The 23,208-nt window shown below is 42.3% G+C and overlaps 2 protein-coding genes across 4 annotated transcripts in view; both read right to left on the bottom strand.

Moving 5' to 3' along the window:
* prkcg (protein kinase C, gamma) overlaps positions 1-17,558 on the bottom strand; it is a 28,134-nt gene extending 10,576 nt beyond the window's left edge. The window contains exons 1-3 of the mRNA XM_079344269.1: positions 17,483-17,558; positions 3,665-4,395; positions 2,449-2,695 (exon numbers count right to left, since the gene is read on the bottom strand). Coding sequence (XP_079200395.1) covers positions 2,449-2,690 — 242 coding nt within the window. The 5' untranslated portion in view covers positions 2,691-2,695; positions 3,665-4,395; positions 17,483-17,558. The remainder of the gene's footprint in view (positions 1-2,448; positions 2,696-3,664; positions 4,396-17,482) is intronic.
* The window catches only part of grin2db (glutamate receptor, ionotropic, N-methyl D-aspartate 2D, b), a 53,935-nt gene continuing 38,896 nt past the window's right edge, over positions 8,170-23,208 (bottom strand). For all 3 annotated transcript variants that reach the window (XM_079344266.1, XM_079344267.1, XM_079344268.1), the window contains exons 15-16: positions 21,991-22,226; positions 8,170-21,134 (exon numbers count right to left, since the gene is read on the bottom strand). In XM_079344266.1, the coding sequence (XP_079200392.1) occupies positions 17,919-21,134; positions 21,991-22,226 (3,452 nt within the window). In that variant the 3' untranslated portion in view covers positions 8,170-17,918. The remainder of the gene's footprint in view (positions 21,135-21,990; positions 22,227-23,208) is intronic.

Here is a 23,208-nt window from a genome sequence, read left to right as displayed (position 1 = left end):
CTGGGTGATCTAGCATTGAGTATAAAATTACAAATAAATACAGTAAACGAAATACGACATTAAAAAAGAATCCTTGTCTTAGCAAAAGCCATTTTTCCCCCTAGGTTCATCTTTTGACATGTAAAAGTGTGAAACAACAAATGACATTTACAACATTTTAAAATGCATACAAAGTTTCAAAGTAATGATGGCTGGATTGCATTTAGAGGCATGATTTTCAGGATATGATGCATGCTGACTCTTCATCACACTGTCATGGCTAACTGAGAAACTTGAGCAGATTGGACCATTGTTCATGTGATGATTAAAGTCTGTGCTTTCCCTACTATGACAGTATAGTATATAGATGTATAGTGTACCATTATATGGACATGTTCAGGTCTTAGCTTTAGTGTGAAGTTGTTTTGAACTGAGGATCTGTAAAGCCTCTGTAACTGTTGCTTGAAATAGTAATGAATATGACATGAGCCTTACTGTTAATCCTCAATAAATGTCAGCACATGTCCATTAATAATAATTAAAAACACTGTTAACATCTTATTTAGCTGTTTAAACCATTTCTCAAGACTGAATGGACATGACACATTTGATTCACATCACCCTGGCTCTGAACACAACAACATTGCGTGTGACAATCAGTGTAGTGCAGCCTTTAACCGTATGTCTGTGTTGTCTGAGTCAGCTTCAGAAGACTGAGCAGAAGGCCTGCCAGCTGACATTAAATCATGACACTAGTTACAACATGCTTTGCTATCCATATCATAGTACACAAACATTAGCTGAGTGGTCCCAATTTATACTGAAAGCTATGAATGATGGGCTAAATGATTGCTCTATAGTGTTATATTGTTACAGATTAACACCTTTAATAGATCATCAACTGTCCAAACATAACTCTGGCAGCTGGAACTGCTGTCTGATACCTGCACCTTTAATACTTTGCCCAGAACATCACCAGCACTCAGGTGATAGGGTTAAATGATCTACCTGATGTCCATAATGAGTGTGGCCAAGTCTGAATCAGAAAGTTGTGGAATGAATGGAAAAATATGGGTTATATAGGAGTTTCTAGATTGACTTTTTTTTTTTTTTTTTATTTAACCAGGAAAAAAACACTTATTGAGATTAAAATGCCTTTTTTTAAGAGAGTCCTGGACAAAACAATCAAATTCAAAATATGATAAATTACATGGCTAGTTTCTTACTCTTTCCACAAATAAGATCGAAGTGTGACACTGATAACATATGTTTCTTTTGGGAAAACCAATTCAATTGATAACTCAGAAAAAGCAGTAAAAGGAACAACCAATTCCCTTTTAGTGTCTGATTAAACAAGATATTGACATTTCAACCATCTTTCCTTCGTCTTTAATTAATCCAATCATCCCTAGGAGGGCTTCGACACCCAGGTTGAAATCCTGCCTGTAGGAGAACAGTTTTCACCCTGAGCTAAGACAGCAGCCAGTTGGAGAAATGTCCTGAAAGCTTCCCAGAGGCTGCTGGCACACCCACCGCCCTGCGTCCGACATACACCCCCACCATATGTCCAACACATGCAATCACACATTTGCACTGCACACAGAAAGATTCAGATATACACAGCTACTGGTTAACTAGATGAAACAAGCTCCATGCTCCTTGGTCCATACTTGTAAGAAACTAGCATTTTGAAGCCTTTTTTTTTTTTTTTTTACTTCATTCTTTGTTATTTTGTAGAAAATATATTAAGTGTGTACAGCTTTGTTACAACACATTTTTTCAAAAGTTGAAAAACAGTCCCCTAGTTAACTTAGCAGCATCTTTTGCTACTGTGCAGCATTATAAGAATTAAACAATCTCGCATGTTTGAACTTACTCCATTGTAGAGACTACAAGTCAGAATATTAGAGTGAATTTAAATTTTGTTGTCATGATCTGGGCATTCCAACTTTCCTTTCACACTGAAGTATTTTTTTAAAGAAAAAACAATAGCACAGAATGGCACATGATCGCCAGACATTATGAAATTTTAAAATGGAGATTTTGCACAGGAGGTCTGTCTCGCACTTTAGAGTTGTTCCAACTTTACAGAAGTGACTTGCTAGAAAAATGGAGTAATGCTTTAATATCTGAATAATTCCTCCTACATTGCCACCTGTGAGTTTGTACATGTAAAAAATAAAAATGTGCATACTATTCTTAAATGTGGTTGCACAAAGTTCCTAAATTAATTCCCGTATGGTGTGGGCTGCATGTGGAGGTGAGGTTATGTGATGGGGTCAGTGTGGTGGCTACACAGTGTAGGCTGTTTCTTCAGCAGGAAGCTCGAGCTGGTGGAAGAAAGAAAACGTGCAACGAAAGTCAAAGTCAGATGGAGTAGTGGGATGCCTGAGGAGGCGGCTTATGAACTGACAGGGTTGGTTTCTGTGAAAATGTGGGGCTGCTTGTGTATGTGTTTGTGTGTGTTACCAGATAAAGTCGGTGCAGTGGCTGCAGAAGGTGGGCTGTTTGAAGAAGCGGGCTGTGAATTGATGGTCTTTCACCTCCACGATCCTCTTGTGTTTGAGCGCTCCCTTCCGCTGGAACACGGGCACTCTGGGTGGAGGGGAGAGCGGCGAGGGTAGAGGGGAGGCACCGGGGGAGGTCACCAATGTCGGGGAGGCCAGTGTCAACGGTGAGAGGGAAGGGGGAGGGGAAACCGGGGTGGACATGATGCCTGCAGTATACAGTAGAGAGAGGGAGGGAGAGGGCGATGAGCATCAGTAGATGGGGTATTGAGCTGTGCAGGAGAGAGACCTTGAATGCAGGAGAGGGAGGAGTGAAGGAAGCAAGGACAGGGATGGGATGAGGAGAGGGAGGGATGAAAAGAGTAATGGCTCATTGTTGAAACAGGAGTTGTATTAATGGCACTTGAGACCTAGGGTGGGGAGCGGCGGAGGAGTGACGTGAAGGAGAGAAAGTTCGAGAAAGGAAGAGGGGACCGGAAGTGCAAAGGAAGACGGAGGGAGCGTGTGAGTGTGATGGAGAAAAGAGATGTGTAATAAGGGAGACATGGAGGTTAATTCACATACAGAGACAGAACTCTCCTCAGAGACTCTGAGGCGCTAAACGATTAATGCAACTCTCTGTGTCCCACATACTGCCTGTCCATTTCACCCCTTATATCTCAATTCCCTCACAGCTATGAATACAAACCCCTCTCCAGCCCCTCGTCGTCATGTCAACTGTACCTCCTGTTGCCATGTTAACAACACCCCCACCACCTGCTCCAATATTAGAGCATGTATCCCTCCCTGACTTCCTCCCTGCCCTTATTAGAAAGTAGTCCGATTTCCGAAGTGAAGTTTAAACTAGAAACAAATGCACTGTTTTTGTCAAAAGCAAATCAGATGTGCTAAAAAAATAGAGAAAATTCACAAGTATTAAACAGAGAGATTGTGGTTGAGGTTCTTGCTTACTATTGGATGACAAATGAAACAGCAACAGAGAATTAATGTATAAAAAAGACTTGTTAAAAATGTGGTGAAAAAATTGTGTTTTTGGAAAGAAGCAGGGAGTAAAGGATAAAAGAGGACGGTAAAAGTCACATTTCTATCTAATTAGCAAAACAATGTTAGAAATAATTCAAAGAAATATGTTCTAAAACTGCTTTGACCCATACAGCAAAGACGAAAAAAGACAGTACCTTAATTTGTGGTGATTTTGAGGTAAAGGCGTGACTTAAGGACAGCTTTCTTCTCTTACTCTCCCTCTCTTCTTCTCCTTGTTCAGTTCACTTCAAAGGAAAGGCTAAGGTGTCACACCTGTAGCTGGTCACCTCAAAACAAAAAAAGTAAAAAGAAGGAAAGAAAAGGCAGCAGCAGATCTGTTGCAGGTAAGAAGAAAAGGATCAACCAAAATAAACGAGAGAAAAAAAACCTATTACAACAAAAAAAGAAAGCAACAAGCTTTTGGCAAGATGCAAGCTTTCTAGGAACCAAAGATAGAAAAGTGAAGTGGTATATCCGTTAACCCAGAGGCAGGGTGAGGAGGAGGACGAGATGGAGAGGTGGTATTCTCTTTCCAAGATTGGTTCTCTTTTACACCAAGTAGAAGATGATGGAGAGGGATAGAGAATGAGAGAGAGAGGGAGAGAGAGAGAGAGAGAGAGAGAGAGAGAGAGAGAGAGAGAGAGAGAGAGAGAGAGAGAGAGAGAGAGAGAGAGAGAGAGGAGAAAGATTGAGGGGAATAGGCAGCGATTCATTTGGAAATCTGGGTTACTTCTCTCAGGAGAGGGTGAGGAAGAAGGACGGATGAGACAGAAGATGCCTTTTTGCCATTACCAATACAGTACGGACAAGCAATTGCCAACTGTCCCTCACTTCCTCTCGTGCCAGAAGGAGAGAAGAAAGGAAAAGAAACCAGAGAGCGTGCAATCTGGAAAAAAAGAACAAAAGATTCAGAGGAGTTAACAAATGGCTTGTTAAGCAGAGCTAACATGGGAAAGAAACCGTTAGAAGTCTTGGAGTTTGCAGCAGATCCAGATGACTGAAGGATCAACAGGCCTGTAAAATGAACATCTCTGTTAATCTTTTCTGCAACAGTTAACAGTATGTTCACTGCATTTCCAATTTGTTCTGAGATCAGAGCAAATGGTGAAATGATAACACAGCTCCACTGTGCACAGAAACCAGGTCAGCTGAGCCTGATGGGAAGAGTAGTTTTCAAGAGAGAGGGGTTGTATGTCCATTGATTGCCCACATGCAGTACTGTCAAGGCCACACACGCACACACACAGAGATACACACACAGATGCACACATCACAGTTTTGTCACACACTGCATTGACTGGTATTAAAGGTATAGCTCAACACTCTCTTATCTAAAACAGGTAAAATTAGCTTGTAGCGCGTCAGTACATTGGTAAGCTTAGCATAAATAGACTGTTAACAGGGAAACAGCTTAACTGGCTCTGTTACAGCTACAGATGAACATGTTACATCCTTTTTGTTGTATAAACAACAACTTGCTCTTTTTCAGGGGGAGATGTGCCAGCCTGTTTCTTGGCTGGAACCAGTTGCCAGGCAACTGACAGAGACTGGACTACTATAACGTGTTAATTAGTGAGCTTTAGGGTGCTGGCAGACCGATTTATTTTCACCTTTGGATAGAGCGAGGCTAGGTGTTTCCCCTTTATGCTAAGCTAAGCTAGCCAGCTGCTAGCTTCAGCTTTGAATTTTAGAGATTTGACAATGACATTTGTCATTCATAATCTCAATAATGAAACGGATAGGCATGTATCCATGAAAGGAAAGCAAATGTCCCTTTAACCCTAAAATATCCTTTGTGGAGACCTGCTGTTTGTCCTTCATTGTAAGTTGAGTCCCCATTAAGTGACTGTTGTAACAGATGTTTGTCCCTGCAAAACATGTAATACAAGCACACACATTCACATACAATCAATCACACTCCATATGCGCACATGCTCTATGGACAACCTTGGGCGACAAGTGCAGCAGGTGGGAGAGCTGGGGTGAAGGCAGGCAGGGGACGAAGGGGTGGATTGGAATGGGATGGAGAGACTGGTAGAGGGAGCGAAGGGTTGAAGGTCTAATTAATGGAAATGTAGGTTATTAGTCTCCTGATGAGGACACTGGCAGAGAATTAATTAACAATTATAATTAGCAAGATTGTTAGAGAGCAAAATGGTGTCAGCCAGCAAGATAAGAGCAAGCTAGTGTGCATACGTGTGTATGTCTGTGTGTGTGTACTGGAGGCTGTCATTATTATGTGTGGTTAGAAAAAACAGCTGTGCAAACATGCCCTATCTGACAATGATATGTCATTTCAGCATTAGTCATGCAGAACAAGCAGCTGATTGGAAATGATTGGGTGCTTTCCTTCAAGCAAAGCAGACCCTTCTTTATAAGACAGTCATTTCTGACTTCATTCGCTTGCCCAGATTCAGTCTTATCTTGAATGAATCATGTCCTTGATATGTTGTTACAAATAAATGAGGAACAAAGAGGGGAACCATTTGAGTTGTACACCATGCACTCTTCAGTAATCGCAGCATTAAAAAACAAAGCACATAAATGGGTCGCAACACTACCTCTCCACTCGGTGTGATGAGTAAGCACTTGTAGCTCTTAAGTGTCTGTATCAGTCTATGTTGCATGCCTTTCAGAGTACGTTTAACGTTTGATTCTGGGCTATAAAAGCAAGCGAGTGTGAAGCCAGCAAATGATACATTAAGGCTGTAAACCAAGAAGACGTGCAAATGCTGAACAATGAAAGGGGACAATTAAATAACACAAAGCCAGAAGGAAAGGTAAGAGCATACTGAAAGGATGAAACGTCAATGAAGAAGACAACTCAAAAATCACTATCTGTCTCTACATTATAAGCTTCATATGATGGAATCTGGAAGCTGTTGCTGCCACTTCTGATCATGAGCACTTTCCAGAGCTAGCTCCCCTCCCCGTTTCTCTCTCAGTCTACAGATGGCTATCTTATTATTTCTGACCATGGCTTAATGAAACAGAAAATTCTCCTGCGATGGGATCTTTTTTGGGAGAGCAATCAGCACTTCACCAATTACACGCATCCATTATCATCTAACGAGCGCTCACTCTTATCAAGCAGAGGCTTCAACCTGGCTGGCTGGCTTCCTTTCTCCTTCAATGAAATTAAGGCAAACTGACTTGCCCCTCTATTGTTTGTGGAATCAGAGCAGAAGTGGTGTCTGAGGTAATCATATCTGCTTGTTAGATTTCTCTGTGCACGACCACTTGCCTGCATTTGCAAGTATCAGTTTTCTGTTTGGTTGTGCTTCTATTTGCCCTTTTAATGAAGAATGGTCTGCTGCATTTTTGGTAGAGCACTATACGCCTCCATGTCAAAATGCATTTAGCAGGCTACTAATGCCTATTAACATCAATGCTGAAGCAAAAAAACCCCTGCATATTACTACTTGCCTCTCGTTACAATAACAAATACTGCTTAAAGTAATAAAATCACATCACATAAAGCATAGAATGGACATAGCTTTAAATAACAGGATGGTGGTTAGATTGGTCCGTTTAAAAGGCACTTCTTGCCCCAAAGCCCTCCAGTTCACTACAGTCTTGTTAGACACTAGAATGGTTCTGTTATTTTTGCAAATCTATTGGCAAGTTTTGGATTGTACCAACAGTTGTACTCGATTCTGTTCTTCCTTTTTATTTGTCACCTCTTTGTTATGGTACAAAGCACACTGAATCAGTATACAGACTTTAGAACATTGTATGTCTACAGTAGAATTCTGTGCTCGCCAGGCATGACTGGGCCATTTGATGACAGACAATACCACACTGGCGGGTCGTTTTTGTCAGGTTAAGCTGAACCTCGGCATAACCCCAACTAAGGCTCCAAAGATTTAAATCTCCTGGCTCTGATACTCTGCCCATGGCTTGAAAACCTTGACGTCCCTGTGGCTCAAAGCTGCTGTGGTAGTTTGAGGTGTAAACACCAAATACGACTCAACGCTCTGAGCAGTTGCGTGAAGGAAAGTCCACTAATTGTTTACTTCAGATCAACTTTTACAAAAGTAACTGAAGAAATGAAGAACTGAAATAACTTCAGATATATTTCCCCCCTAAAACTATAAATTGTGTTATCATAGTAGTTTAAGAGACATTCTGCTCTGGTGTGTGTTGTTCTTCCGAGCTAATTTTTGCATCTGACAAACAGTAAATAATTCAGATTTACACGATTGAATATATCTTGCAGGTCTTTTAATCAGAGTTCCTTCTAGAGGGCTTTATAATTCAGTTGTAATCAGGTCATGAAGGTTTTTTCTTGGTTTTATGGGTCTTTGAATTTGGCCTGTTTATTTGCTCAACAGGTGCAGTTCTATTTGTTTTGGCTCTCTGGTGCACATTGCTTAATTTAGTCGCAGAAGCTCCAAATTAGTCCACCTAATGGAACCCTACCCCCTTTGTGGCTCGTTGCCCTTACCAGCCACCATATAATAAAGAATACTACACTTAAAGCTATGCTGTACAGACAGACAGACAGACAGACAGACAGACAGACAGACAGACAGACAGACAGACAGACAGACAGACAGACAAACAGACAGACAAACAGACATCTGCTACAATGAACTAACGCTGACCCATAACAAGATTTAGAAGGATGGTGACCTTGAAGTGTTTGTTTTTAAATTCATTTATTTAATCTTTTTTTTTTTTTTTTTTTTTTTTTACAAATATTTGCCTATTTACAAATCAAACATTTACAGAGTATCATTTTGTTGGCCCTGTGCTTCTGGCCACCTGAAAAATGTAAGTACAACAATCACTTTTATTTCATCTCTGTTTTTTCTCTACTCTTCCTCAGGGAAATACCTGCTCTTTCGCTCAAAATGCCCGACTCCCCCACTAATTGCTAATTGTGTTGGTCTGTTTTTGGTTTAGAGCAGATAGAATACAGAGTTCAGTCTAAGGTCTTAAAAAAACAACAACACTCTACTTTGTATAACAGCTGCACACAAAAACTGTATTAAAGCAATGAGAGTGAATAAAGACAGTACAAATTGCCAGCTGTTAAACCAAAGAAATAGACTGAAAATGCTCAATATAGCTTACAGGACCTGCAACTGTTTGTGGGCCAATCAATACAAGTTGCCACTTTCGCATATGTTCATGCAGTCTATTATTAAAATTAAATATTAAAATTAATTGCGATTTGTTTTTTTAAGACAAGTGCATTATTTTTATTTATTTATTTTGTTTCTGAAATATATCTATACATTAATTAACAACACAATTTGTTATGATCAAATCTTTAGTTGTGAATTAGGTAGTGTAATACTTTTGTTTCGTGGAGAGAGATTCCACTGCAGGTGCAGCTACAGGCCTGGCGTATAATTAGATTGGGACGACGGCCAAGCCAATAGATCATCTTCCACTAACATGAGCACAACAGGCATGTGAGCTGAAGGAATTACTATTCACAGTATGTGCAAAATACTAACAAGAACTCAAAGCGTCAGCTGTAGGCTGGAAGAGCTTTCGTACTGCTGCGGGCAGGAAGAGGAGGTTGTTACAAAATATGCTCAAGGGGAAGGATGAAAGCAGGAGGGCAGGAGAATCAGGGTAAAAGGGGCGATCGGATAATGAGGCGAGGGGAGAACAAGGTAAAGTCTTAGGATATCTTAATCTTCATCCCTGTTTCTAGGGTGAATTCCCTTTCGCCTGGTGGCATTACGCAAGCACACACACATGCACTGTATCCTACAAATGGAGGCAAACAAGGATGTAGAGTGAATAATTATTGTGTCCTAGATGTGATGGTAATATTGCTTTAAACATTGTTGCAGCAACCACTTTCAGTTTCTGTTGATGTTACTGATAGATCTTAACAATAAAAAGCTTTGTGGCCCTACAGTCCTTATCACCTGAAATTCTGGCAAAGGGAATATAGAGAAAAATCGATCACAAGGAAATAGAAAACAGTTAAAACACTGTTACTTTTTACATCAAATCTGTAACTCACCAGATGTTCTTTGTCATCATAGACATTTTTTTCATTTTTTGAGAGGGAGAGTAAGGAATAATATCTCAGATTCCATCTATATGGGTCTGCAAAAAATGCAAAAAAAAAAATGCAAGCTGCTTTAGCATGGCAACCGTTAACACATCAAAACAGATCCTTGTGAGAACCAATTTGCAGACCCTTGCATCGAAAATTGGTTGAACACAATTATTATACTCTGTGTTGATCATAATGACACAGATTATACACTACAATCATAAATCCAAACCATGCAAACATAGAAATAGGCGTGCAACAGTGCCAACAGATAAATTAGTGTATCTTCTCTCTCACATACGAATACAAACAAAGTGCGGTTTGAGGTGTGGTCCACTTAGTTCATGTTTTACTGGCAGTAGTCCTGTGTGACTCATGTGGAACTGCAGAAAGCGAGAAATTGGATGTTTTGGTTTGACAAAAAAAGGCATGAGATGAAAGGGTGCTCGGGTATTTTTTTTTACACCAGAGATCAAGCTGATGAGTTGTAGAACCCTGCGGCACTGCACACATGATGAAAGAAACTGTGCTGTCCTTCCACATAGACTGTCCATGAGCAAGTATAAAGCATTAGATGAACATATAGATTGAGTAACTTCATGTTACATTTACATTTCTTTGAACATCCAAGAAAGACAACAGGACATACAAAAGGTCTGTGAACGGCATAATCAATATAATGCAGTAGAATATGGAAACCCTTTAGGGAGAACAATAAAGGGATAAGCAAAGAATGAGAAGAGAAGGGCATAAATGAAATGAGTAAGCCAAAGGAAATAGAATTGAAGGTCAGTGAAAACAAAAAAGGTAAAAAGAACATGGAAGGTGAGGGGTGTAAAAGTGTGGGGGCCTCTGCGCTGCAACTTCGCTCGTGCCGCCACAGAGAGTCAGAATGAGAGAGACACAAAGACAGAAACAGAAAGTGTTAAGCCCTGCGCTGCAGACATGCGTTACAAATCCCCGGGGACCCAGTGGCAGATCAGTACAGGATCAATCTGCTGCACCTCAGCAGGGACGCAGCGCACTTCTTCCATTCCCACACACCGCTCATGAGTGTGTGTTACCGTACTGTACGTGTGTGTGTGTGTGTGAATGCCTGTTTCTGTGCGAGACCATGGAGCTTGAACAGAAATGACTGAGGACTGGGAGGTTCTGTTATAGGGAGAAGGGAGAGAATGAAGTCGGTGGGAGAAAGCATTAAACAGATAGATTGCAGAGCAGAGAGCAGATATTCATCAACTGACTGATAAATACTGTACATATTTTACAATGTCGAGATAAAGGCATTGTTGAGAATCATTTGGTAGAGGTAACCTTTTTCTCATAAAATTGAAATTGCATTCTTGTTTTGATATCCATAAAGATGCTTAAAAACCACATTACCTCAGCTATCTAACTGTGAACTAGTAAATAATAATAGTAATAATCAAAACAGAAGGTGATTGAAATCCCACACGGGAGATAAAGGATCAGTTTATCCACGCCTCTCTTCTATCATAGCCATTGGAGAGGAAAGCATAACACTGACCTCAGATCAGTGTTTGGGGACACCATGATCCTACTGCCTGTAACTCGATCTCATTAGAGCGTTAAGTCATTACCGCATGTACACACAGAGGCCTCACAATGCAATTAGCCATTAGCCCATCACACTGACAAAGCATGGCTAATTAGCAGATCGCAGGCACACAAGGAGCAGAACAAAACATATTTAATATCCCCATCAACACTCTCACAGAATATCATGTGTCAGGTGATGTTTAGAGGTCTGTCATGCTTGGCTGAGCACTTTCAATACATTTACTGTACTAGTAGCTATAGGAAACAGGTAAGCCATTATCTATAAAGTACAATAAAGAACTTTAAAAAATTCAGATTCTCATCCCTCCCTGTGTTTGCAACGCTATTTGACTTTTTCTGAAATAATACATTTTGTTTAGTCCAACAAACAAAAAGTCTAAAATGGAAATCTCTTCAACACAGGTCTATTGATGACTTCCCAAGAAGCTCCATCAGGACCAAGCCTGTTTAAAATTCTGTTCTGATCAGCAAAAATCAGATGTGTTTGTTGTAGTAGCTAGAGCTGCTGGTCAAGCAGCTCCAACTTGGCTGCTGTTGGCGGAGGTTGAGAGTTGAGGCAGAGTGTTAGGTGTGTTTCTCTCTTTGAGAGTGAATGAAGTGGATTATGTTAGGTCAGCTCCGGCCAGATCAAAGTAAAAGTTTGACAAGAACTGAGGAACCTCCGAGAAATATATTCAAGCAAGCATGCGCGCGCGCGCACACACACACACACACACACACACACACACTCACACACACACACACACACACACACACACACTTTGGCAGAGGACTACCTGTCATATTGCCAAAGGAACTACTCTTTGAGCTCTCCATAAATTTACTTTGAAGGAGATCTGACAGGGTAATAGCTTGTATGGAAAATAGTATCATATAAGGAAACACACCAACACTAGAGTTGTTCCAATATCAATTCTAGTATCCCTAACTCATTATTTCTGGTTTCAAGTAAATGACTGTGTGTCGATGACAAAACCATAACAGTGTGGTAGTAGCAGAGACACTAGTCAAAAGTAGCAAAATGTCAGTAATTAGGTTTTTTTTTTACGAATATTATATACATTTTTAAAATTAAAATAGTATTGGAGAGATAATCTGTATCACCACATAGGCTACTCAAATCTATTTCGGAATAGACATTGGAACACCTCTCAAAACACACAAACACAGAACAAACACATCTAAAAGTCTTTTTTTTTTATAATCCAAATTGCGTGACAAAAAAAGTTGTAAGGAAACACATCACCACTGACATTAATTAAAGAGAATCAGATTTTATGAAGCAATTCTCAGGAAGTAAGTGCAGCACTGACCCTCCAGCCCCACCCCAGACAGACAATGTCAAATAAACTAACACATTTAAATTAGGGCATTGACCAGACCAGTCTGGGCTAGGAGCAACATCACTCTACTAGCAACCCGCCTTAGCAACCTGTAAGTAGGCCTTTAGAGTTGGCGAGGTTACTACAGCAGAGCTGGGCCTTGTACAAAGCTGAAAACACACACTGGTTTCTGTGGGTAAATGTGCCCTGTCACTGTGGTGGGATTCGTTTTCATGGTGCAACATGCAGACCCTAGACCTGGCAAGTGCAACGTGTGGTGCTCCTGTGTTTCCTTGATATAGTTCATGGCCGAAACAGCCAATGAAGACCCTGTTTGAATTCTGGAGCACCACACGCATTGCTTACCAGGGAATGGGCCGACAAAAAGAGGGGATGAACTGGAGGCTGCAAAAGGGTATCAGGCACTAGACCAGCCTGCAGCTCGCTGCACTAGGCTGGACTGTTCAATTCATACTGTTCATTTATATTGGACCAGACAGAAAATAAAATAAATCAAAGCAGATTAGGACAACAAGGTGAATCAAAAAGGGAACATGTCAAGCACAATAAAACAAACTGAATGTGGCTCCTATGAACAGGTTTTTGATCTAGTAGAGTCAAGGCAGTGCAAAGCAGAGTGCAGGAAAATAGAGGAGATAGACAGATAGCTCAAATGGAACAGAAATGTGATTGTGTATTAACAAACTACTATATGTAAGTAGTAGTAGTAATATGTGTGTGAGTGTGTGTGGTCTGCATCCCGTGAAAATGCAAAGCCACACATATGCCTGTGTGGGATGACCAGACTAATTGAAGCAATGCTTTAGATCGCAGCTTAGTGATTAGTGAGAGGAAGATGAGGATTATTGGCTGAATGATGTACGCATTGTGTGTTAAATATGCATGCACAGCATAGTGAGTGTGGATGAGTTTTTCTGACAAACAGAAGGAGAGAGAAGAAGAGTGAAACAGAATCACAGTGCAGTTGACTTTTTTGCATGATCATTGCACATGCAATAAACATACACGACACATATCCTCTCAACAGACAAGCATACTAATTCATGACGAGAATGACACAAGTATGGACACAGAAACCACCTCTGTGCCGACTGGTTTGAGGCGAGTGATATGAAGCTTTATGCATAGTATGCAGGGCAGCACAAGCTAAAAATGTAAAGATTATTTGAACAACAGCATATCAATTCTTTATCATAGCCACTTCCAATCAAACCAGTCCAGTCTAGAACAGTACAGACAGCAGACTTGTCACCACCATGTTGCCCCAAAGCACTCCTCCAAAGTGAGGAGCTTGAAATAGTTCACCTCCTGAAGATTAAGGTCAGGGCTGAGCAGAGGGGAGCATAACAGATCTGTGACCACAGCTTTTGGGAAAGTGAAGGACATTGTACTATATTACCCAGCAGGCACCAGGTGGTGGCTGCGCAGAAGACACCATGGCAACGCCATGAAAATGCCATGGCAACACCATAGCAACTGTGGCCTCATTTGCTCGCTGGTGGAGTGGTACAGCCCAGACTTGCTACAGTGGCATGGTCGTCAGATACACACTTCAGTCACATCAGTAATAGTAACATTGTTCATAATTATTTCATCAATTAATTAATTGATCATCATCATCAACAATCAGTCAAAAGGAGCAAGAACACAGTATCTACTGGTCTCTGTTTTTTGCTAAGTGAGAGACAGACAGAGAAATGAGCTGATTTAAAAAGGAAGTGATGAAAGGATAAAGCAAAGGTATAATGGATGGGTTCATCAACGAAGAGATGTTATCAACGTATGGAGAAAATTAATAAGAGGATCGGCGCATAATTTTTTAAAACCTTGTTCTTAAAAGTAAACAGAAGAAAAAGAACTGAGGAGGAGAACGCAAAAGAGACAGCTGACTAAGTGAGAGAAACATAGTGATGTGAAAAAGCAAAAAGTGAATAAAACGGATGTTAGGTAGTTTGAGAGGAGTGACAGACTGATAGCTATAGTAGATACAGATGAATAGAGAGTTTAGACTTTTACTTGTCTTTTTTGTCACAGGCACTAATGTCTTCACAGTCATATAGGAGGAATCGAAATTCAAAAATGATTTCAGTGTCTAGAATCGCTACAAAGCTAAACATTTAAAACTATTTAATCTAACACTTCCTCCAAATATACCAAACTTAACTAATATATATATACCTGTATGTATATATATGTATATATTTATTTGTACATATATATTTCTTTATAGATAAATAATAGAATTCAAATGATAATTGAGTACAATAAAATATCTCAGTTAAATCACAGTATAACATGGTACATTCTCAAAAACATAGTATATTTTAATATATTCTTTTTTTCTCAGCATTAAATAAAAATAGATAAACAAAATAAGCCAGAGGGTTTTTCAGAGTCACTTCTGTTCATGCAGTCACAGACTTAAGTATTAGCGCCTCAATTGAAATAAAAAATGCTCAATGACATACCAGGTTTAAGCCCTGTTGATTGGTTGAAAATGATTGTGTTCAACTACACAGAAAGCAGCCAAACTGTTGCCGTGGTTTCCACTGTTGGGGTGCAGAGTAGAGCGAGCATACAACCACACTGTAAGGTGGCTACCCTGGGTCCTAAGCATTTGCTACAATTGAACTACACAACCCTCCCACCACAAATCTTTGAGGTTTCATTCAGCTAAACATGCAATGATTCTGGGGCTTTCCAAAAGATGGAAAAAGGCAAAAGCATTTCTCTTAAAATCACAGATTGTTTTAAAAAAATAGCCCCACGCAGACCTAGAAACAAAGCAATCCATGTGCAGATAAAAGTACAGTCTGCCTCAACTGAACGGCAAAGGAGTTAAAAGGGGAATTGAGAAGGTCAACTAACTCTTCGATCTGTGACAACATGCACAAACACCGCGCATTCCCTCACATAGCAGGTCACCACCCCCTCCCCCCAACCACCCCCTCCTTCTAGCCATTATCAACAGCATCCAAAAAGCTACAAAGTCTAAAAGTAAGTGTTCTTTTGCTACATCATGTCAAAGCTACATTCAACTACAATAGAAGAAGAGCTGGACTGTGGCTGGTCTTAGTGTGAGAAATGAGGTGGATATGTTGACCTAATGAAAATGGAGGGCATATGCATTGCAATGTTGGCAACACTGGCACAGATTACACAGTAAATGGCTTTTGGCACAGCTCACAGGAGGTACAATGCTACAGTTCAGCGCTCTCTCTTGAACATGTAGCATTTTGTATTCATATTGGTCAGCCAGAGCCAAGTGATGTGGACTTTAAATGGTTACTTTTAATCACATCTGACCAAATTAGATGGCAAGTACAGCAAAATCATTGACGATGTGGTGCATCTGTCTCTGGCTGAAACATATGACCTCATTTTTAAACTGAAGGAATAACAATTACAATGCAAGCAGCAAACAAATGTGCCATTGCATCCCTGTCACATTGAAGGTGGGAATATTGCTTAAAGTCAAATAGTCATCAAATGATCTTGATAACTTACTATTATTATTGACTGTATTTACTGGTGTTTCAGCTACTATATGCATCTAAAATTGTAACTCAAAGCATTCAAGTTTGTCATTTCATCCAGAAGGAAATAGTTCATGTAAAAAAATGTTTTCTCAACACAAGTGTCTGTGGTACTTTCAGTTTACTTGTTGTTGTTTTTTAAATCAATAGGAGTAACATGATTTCACACATAATCACATTTTGTTTTACCTAAAATATATTTCCTGTAGATTGTGCAGCTACACTGTGGCACAAATGTCTGAAAAATACAATTAAGAATTGTGCTTTTTACAGTCTTAGACTTCATTCAGTACAGTGTAATAGTGAAATATAATAATATTAATATTCTTAGAGACCTTTTACATTACACTGCACATTGTTTTAATTTCCTTTCTTCCTCTGGATAAATTCTGACTGGCCACTTTCATAAAATAATGACGTTTTTAGATGCAGGCCTCTTCCTCAGCATCATGTAGCTACAATTATTAAACTTGCCAGAAGCCTCTTGTACCGGTGTCTCCATTAGCTTATTTGAATATTATGCAGCCATCTAGTGCCAATTACAGATATTGCACCAATCATCCCCTTCATTCACTTACATGATGGTGATCTATGTGATGTTCACATGTGGGAAGAGATGATGGGGCTTTATCTATGAAATACATTTCTTGACTCTTGTTCAGAAGCCTTTGAGTGGAAAATTTGCTCTGCGATTTAATCATTCCCACTTCCAATACTAGCCACATCCAGCCTCCTCCTGATTAAAACACTAACACAGTGAGAGAAATATATTGATAGAATAAAAAAGAGGTTATGAGGAGAAAAGTCTGAGTAAGAAAGAAAAGAAAAGACAGACATAAAAAAAAAACTGCTACATGTTTTTTTTGTTCTTATTGTTATTTCTCTTTTAAAGTTCAGTTTGTTTTTTAAATACTTAAACTGTGTTCAAGCTCTGGTTGGACCAGAGGTGACATGACAAGCTCCAACAAGGAGGAGAAAAGGTGTTTCCTGTTCAGTCTGATTGGTTAAAAGGGTTTCTAGTAAAACATGACATCACATAGATGGTCCTGGGGTAGAGCTAGATGGGTCTGATGTTGTCATGAGGTCACTCTGGGCAAATAACCAGCACTGTCCTTGCTGCCCAGTGAAAGGTGATCAGGCAGACAGAGTGCATGAGAGCTGACTGCATTGCTTTTCATACCAACTGATTTTACAAAAGGGGAAAAAAGGGGGCAGTCTCTCCGACACCAAGAATCAGTCCACCAATCTGTTCAAAAACCAACAGCCAATGTGGACATGGCGCAAGAGTTCGTTGACCAAACGCTGGTCCCTTTTTAGGAGAGGATGGGTCTCTCCTTTTCCCACCAAGATGTGTTCTCAAAGCCAGAGGGAGGGAGACGTTTTGAGCATAAATCTGTGTATATGTATGTGCGTGTGTGTGTGTGTGTATGTGTGTGTGTGTGTGTGTGGGCTTGTGCATGTGTGTACAAATATGACATCATTACTCACAGGTTGGAGATTACTTTTATCCTCAGTTGTTACTCGGGGAGGGGAGGAGAACCGAAGATGACATCACAAAGCTCAATTCTGAGCGGAGTAGAAGTTCAGGAGCTGCTGTCCCCAGTGATGCAGACTCGCCTTCACTCTCGTCATCATGGGAACCATCTAAACGAAGGTAGCTCACCCTTGTGTGGCGTCTTACTGTTGCCCTTACAAGAACACGTACAATTGAGCGGGTGGCATTAGTGTTGCTCTCACACAGAGCAGTGTTAGCGTTAGAAATGCTGTCCATGTGAGTTCCCCCAGTGATGGTGGCTAATTGATTACCTATGGACACCAAGGCAGCCAGTTCTCTGCTGTCATCCCTGTGTTCTGCTGCAATGGTACCAAGGTTATCAGTAGCAGTGGTGCTCGCTCCCACGTCTCCCTCTCTCCTCTCCCCCTGTCATACCTCGCTCTCCAGGCTGGAGAAGTGGGCTGACCCTCGGCGTGAGCACAGGCTCTTGGCTTTGAGTGGCAGGTGGGGGGAGTAGAACCTTCGTGGCTGCGGCACAGAGCGCAGTCTTTGATACTGAAGTTTGGCACTGGCTGAAGCCTGAGCCTGGCCCTGGCCTGACATCCCCACCCCTGCTGGTGGTGAAACAGAGGATGAGGACGGGGGAGGTGGGATGGGCATTGGGAGGGAGGTGGGAGACATGGACGGCTGCTGGGGTGGCGACGGTGAGGGTTGTGGTGGATGGTCTGTGGGCTGTGTGCTGAGGCTGAGGTTAGATTGGCTGCCTGATTTGGCCTGACTGGGATCGGGTTTGGGGGGCAGAGGTTTTGGACGAGAACCCCCGCTGAAGCTGTGGCAGTGGGGGAGAAGCTCTTCCTGGCTATGGGAAAGCACTGCAGCTCCTCTCTTGGAGTGAGAGGTGTGCGAGCGCCTGTGGGGGTGTGGGTAAGGATGTGGTTGGGGATAAAGGCTACAGGAACACATTGTGGCCCGTCCTGCTTCTTCCCCTCTGTCCCTTGCACGCCCTTTGCTCTTCCCTCCACCACTCTTCCACTTTTTATCTCCCTTTACAGGGATCTTGTCCATGGACCAGTATCTTCTAGGAGGAGGGAAGGCCGCAGGAGGTGGTGGCCACTGTGAGCCGAGTCCTCCACTCCCTCCCCCTGATCCCCAACCTACTCCTGGCCCTGAACCCCAAAAATCAGCACCAATCCATCCCTCTGCCCGAGTCCCCAGTAAGGAATCATCCCGGCTGTTAATACTACCCCCTTTCTCTCTAGAGGGGTAGGTTCCAAAGAACCAACCTCCTCCTCCTATACCTCCTATTCCAGTGCTGCTACCCCCTCCACCTCCTTCCCAGTATCTTTCAAAACGACCAAACTCCCCTGATGAGCCCTCATCTGAATAGCTTTCCTCTGCCCTGGACCTGTCCCTCTCTGACTCAGACACTGCCCCTCTACCTGCTCTCCTCCCCCTCTCCTCTACCCGTTCCCTCACTCTCTCCCTTTCTTCTTCTTCTTCCTCCTCCTCATCATCGTCCTCATCATCCTCAGAGTCCCACTCCTGGAAGGACGGCCCTTCTCTTGTCTGTGCTTTCTCTTTTTCAAAATGCATTAACAAAGGACGCCGCTCCCCAAGTCTACCACTGTTATCTCTGTCCATCCCTCCACTTCTTCTCCTCTTAGAAGATGGAAGAAGAGGATGAAGGGATGTTGGAGGGGTATTAGAATCACCTCCTCTTCCATTAACCCAAAATTTGACTGATGTGGGGAGTTTGTTGAGGTTAGGGTAGCGCTTACTAGGGGTATGATGTCTTGAATGAGAGCGTGAGGACTTGGGACGCCTGTCTCTATTTCTGCTGCTGTCCTCCTGTTCCCTGTCATTTCCATCATCTCCACCCTCTCTCCTTCCTCTCTCCCTCTCTCCTTCCCATGAATCCCGACTCTTCTCTCCAAACGTGCTGCGATACTGGGCAGAAAAGGAAGTGTAGTCTTGTATTCCCCCTTCCCTCTCTCCCTCTACCTCTCCTTCCCTCTCTCCTTCTACATCTCCCTCCTCCGGCTCAGAACGTCTTCCCACAGTCGATTTCTTTCTTTTCTTTGTCTTAAGTGCCTTCTTCTTCTTTTTTTTCACCTTTCGCCGTTTCCTTTCTCTCTCTCGCTCTCTTTCCCTTTCTTCTCTTTCTTCTCTCTTTTTCCGCTTTTTGTTCTTTTTCTTTTTCTTCTTCTCTTTTTCCTTCTCTTTCCTCCTCTTCTTTTCCCTCTTTTGCCTCTCACTTTCTCCACCTGCTCCACTCCTCTCTCTCTCGCTCCAGCTTGCCCACCACTCTTGGAGCTGTGACAGTTGGCTTCCCCCTCTTTCCCTTTCCCTTTCTCTGTCACCCCAGGATGTGCGTGGTTTCCTTGGGGGTATGGGTGGTGGTAGGCGCCCGTGGCTGAGGGAACGAGGGCGGATGATTGAGCGTTCCCTCTCTCTCCCTCTGCCAAGTAGAAGGCTTGACTCCTCTGTCAGCTCCTCATCGTCATCATCATCTTCTCCATCTATCCCTCCAGTTCTGTCTCTTGTGCTCCTTGAGGAGCTGTAAGAGAAGGTAGGAGAGGTGGAGCGAGAAGATGAGGCCGATGAGGACGTGGATGTAGATGAGGTGGTTGACGAAGAGGACGATGACGTATAGTGCAAGGACGCTGAGGGAGAAGGAGGCGTGTAAGAGGGGCTGAGGGGTACTGGCACAGGAAGTGAGAGCGGGGGAGAGAGGGGGCGTGCCCTCCTCCCTCCTCCCTCTCTCACTCCCTCTCGTGCTCCTCCCCTCCGCCCCAGGGGCAGAATGTTCTCGTACAGTGGCCCTCCAGGCTCTTTGGGCTTCTTGGGCTTGCGCTTCCTCCAGAAGGATGAAGGGAGAGGGGGAGAGGGGTGTGGCAGCGGGGGTGTAGGAGGCAGAGGGGCCTGACTCTTTGGAGGCATTCTGGGAGTGCCCAGAGGTTTAACGGCCCCTTTCCCCTGACTTCCGCTGCCACCTCCCACCACCCTCTTCCCCACCCCGTGGTCCATGCCCTTTTCTGAGTAGAAGGCCACACTGGCTGGAGGGGGTTGGGGATGGCCCCTAGGCATAGTCTTGGGGGTCTGGGACCCTGCCTGCTGCTCCATACAGGGCCCCAGTCCCTCAGGGTCAATGGGACCATAGTATCTTTTATAACCATCAAGTCCCCCACCCCCTCCAGCAGTTGAAGCCCAGTTTGGAGGGACTTTCTGAGCAAAGGGTCCCATGTCAGTGACGGCCCCTCTTACAGCCATTGGGTTGGTGGCTGTTGCAGATTTGGGCAGCCTCCAACGATCCACCACAGCCAGCCTGCGATCTGGTCTGGGCAGGAAGGTGGAGCAAGGGAGGGGTGCACCAGAAATGGGGTTGTTGGACGGACCCAGTGCTGTCCCAGAATGCACCACGGTGGGAGGAGAGCCTGGTAGAGGTGTTTTGTATACGGGCTGCGGTTGCTGCTGTTGTGGTTGTTGCTGCTGTTGCGCCATGGCAATAGCTGGGTTGGTCATGGATGTTGAGACAACATGTGGCTGTGACGGGACTGAAACCATTGCTGTGTGGTGATGGGTAGACAAAGATTTAGCTCCACCTGGCGCTGTTTCATCTTCAAAGCTGCAGCAGCTATACATACCCTGAGGAAAAAAAAATACTGAAAATCAGATTCACATCGGATTCATTTTTAGAGAAAAACAGATTTCCTGAAGTGAAAAATAAGATTTTGCCATTTTTTCTTTTGCAATAAATGCAGGTATACATTGCCAGAAAAAAGGAAAAACACATATGTCAATTATCAGCAAACTGTACATATCATAATACAAATTGTACTTTAAAGAAGACTTCATTATTCTGTATGAGATTGAGGGAGGAAGTAAAATGAGACTGGAGTGGATAAAATGAAAATGAAAACAGCAATCCAATAAGTTACAGTTTTGAATAGAAATGCAAGATTGCTATTTTTCAGATAAACATCCCTTACTATTTATAGTATTGCTTTGCATTGTTTGGTTAGTAAAAGTGTGTGCATAAATGCATAAATTACAACCACAGCACTGAAAAGGGACAAATTATTATCAGTGAAGCTACAATAATCATGTGCCTATGGTAGAGTCTGCTTCTGTCAAGGTCACTGTCAAAGGAACAGGATATCCAGGGTGTGAGTGGAATTGAATTTCAATTAATCTCCCGAATTGACTGAGTGGAATTGAATTGACCCTGGACCTCACACTTTCTAACACTTACTATCTGTAACAGATAAGGGCACACTGACAGGAACACACATGCCTACATATGTCTCCGCACAAAGGAAGTGTCCGTATGATTTTGGATCCAATTACATTGTCCTATGGATGGATAATATCATTTAACATACTAAATGTGGATATGCAAATTTTTGGCCACTAAGATTTTTTAGAATGGCTGTGAAATAGTAAAACATATGTTCGTGTAGGACAGAAAACAACACACACAGAAAGAGACTAAAACACTTACCCTGCTGATTGCCAGGAGAAAATCCAATTTGCCAGAACTGGTGGCCATGCAGTGTCGAAGCTTCCAGTAGATCAAGTGTTCCCAGGCAAACACCAGCAAACTGAGGCCCATAGCCACCAGCAGCATATAGAAAACACCAGCCATGTTGTCAATATCCAGTTTACTGCTCATCACCTCAATTTTGTCATTATGGCAGATACCCGACAGCCAGAGGCGCTCCAGCATCTCAATCTCATCTGGAGAGGGGTTGGATTGGAAGAGGGAATGAGCAAGGTTGAGAAGGCAATAAGGAAAAAGGGAAATGAACAAAGTTAAAAGGGAGAAAAGTAAAGAAGAACGTTGAGATTGGTGTAAAGAAATGTGTAGGGATAAGAGACGTAAGAAGAGATCATGTTTGGAAAAAAAAAAAAGACACTAAGCTTGTGGTTATCTCATGGTTGTATCAGACAGACAGACAGACAGACAGACAGACAGACAGACAGACAGACAGACAGACAGACAGACAGACAGACAGACAGACAGACAGACAGACAGACAGACAGACAGACAGACAGACAGACAGACAGACAGACAGACAGACAGACAGACAGACAGACAGACAGACAGACAGACAGACAGACAGACAGACAGACAGACAGACAGACAGACAGATAGATAGATAGATAGATAGATAGATAGATAGATAGATAGATAGATAGATAGATAGATAGATAGATAGATAGATAGATAGATAGATAGATAGATAGATAGATAGATAGATAGATAGATAGATAGATAGAAACACGACACACAGGGAGAGTCAAAAGCTAATAAAAACCACTAAAGTATAGGTCTACAGTATTGGTTGCTGCTTTCCCATTATCTAGGTGATGCCTCAAGGTCAGGGGCCAGAATACAAAAAGCAGCTCTGTGTCCAAAGTAGCAAAAAGGAAGGGGACTGAGACAGAGAGAAAGAGAAAGAGTCTAAAACAATGAAGTAGAACTGAGAAGTAAAATGGCACTGACAACCTAATCTCAACATTGTAACCAGAGTAAATGAGAAGAGGAGGAGAAAGGGATACCATGTGCCACAGTGAGACGGTGGGATAGGTTGAACAAGTGAAGAAAGGGAAAGAGGTAATGTGAAAGTTTGTAAGAATATTTTACAAAGACAGAGAGGGAGCAGCATTTTCTCTCTGTCCACAAGCCCGTCTGGGGACATGAGAAGACACAGAGACA

This window comes from Symphodus melops (assembly GCF_947650265.1).
Source record: "Symphodus melops genome assembly, chromosome: 5".
Classification (NCBI taxonomy): domain Eukaryota; kingdom Metazoa; phylum Chordata; class Actinopteri; order Labriformes; family Labridae; genus Symphodus; species Symphodus melops.
The sequence above is the reverse complement of the archived record's forward strand: the minus strand, read 5'-3'. Positions and strand labels throughout refer to the sequence as shown.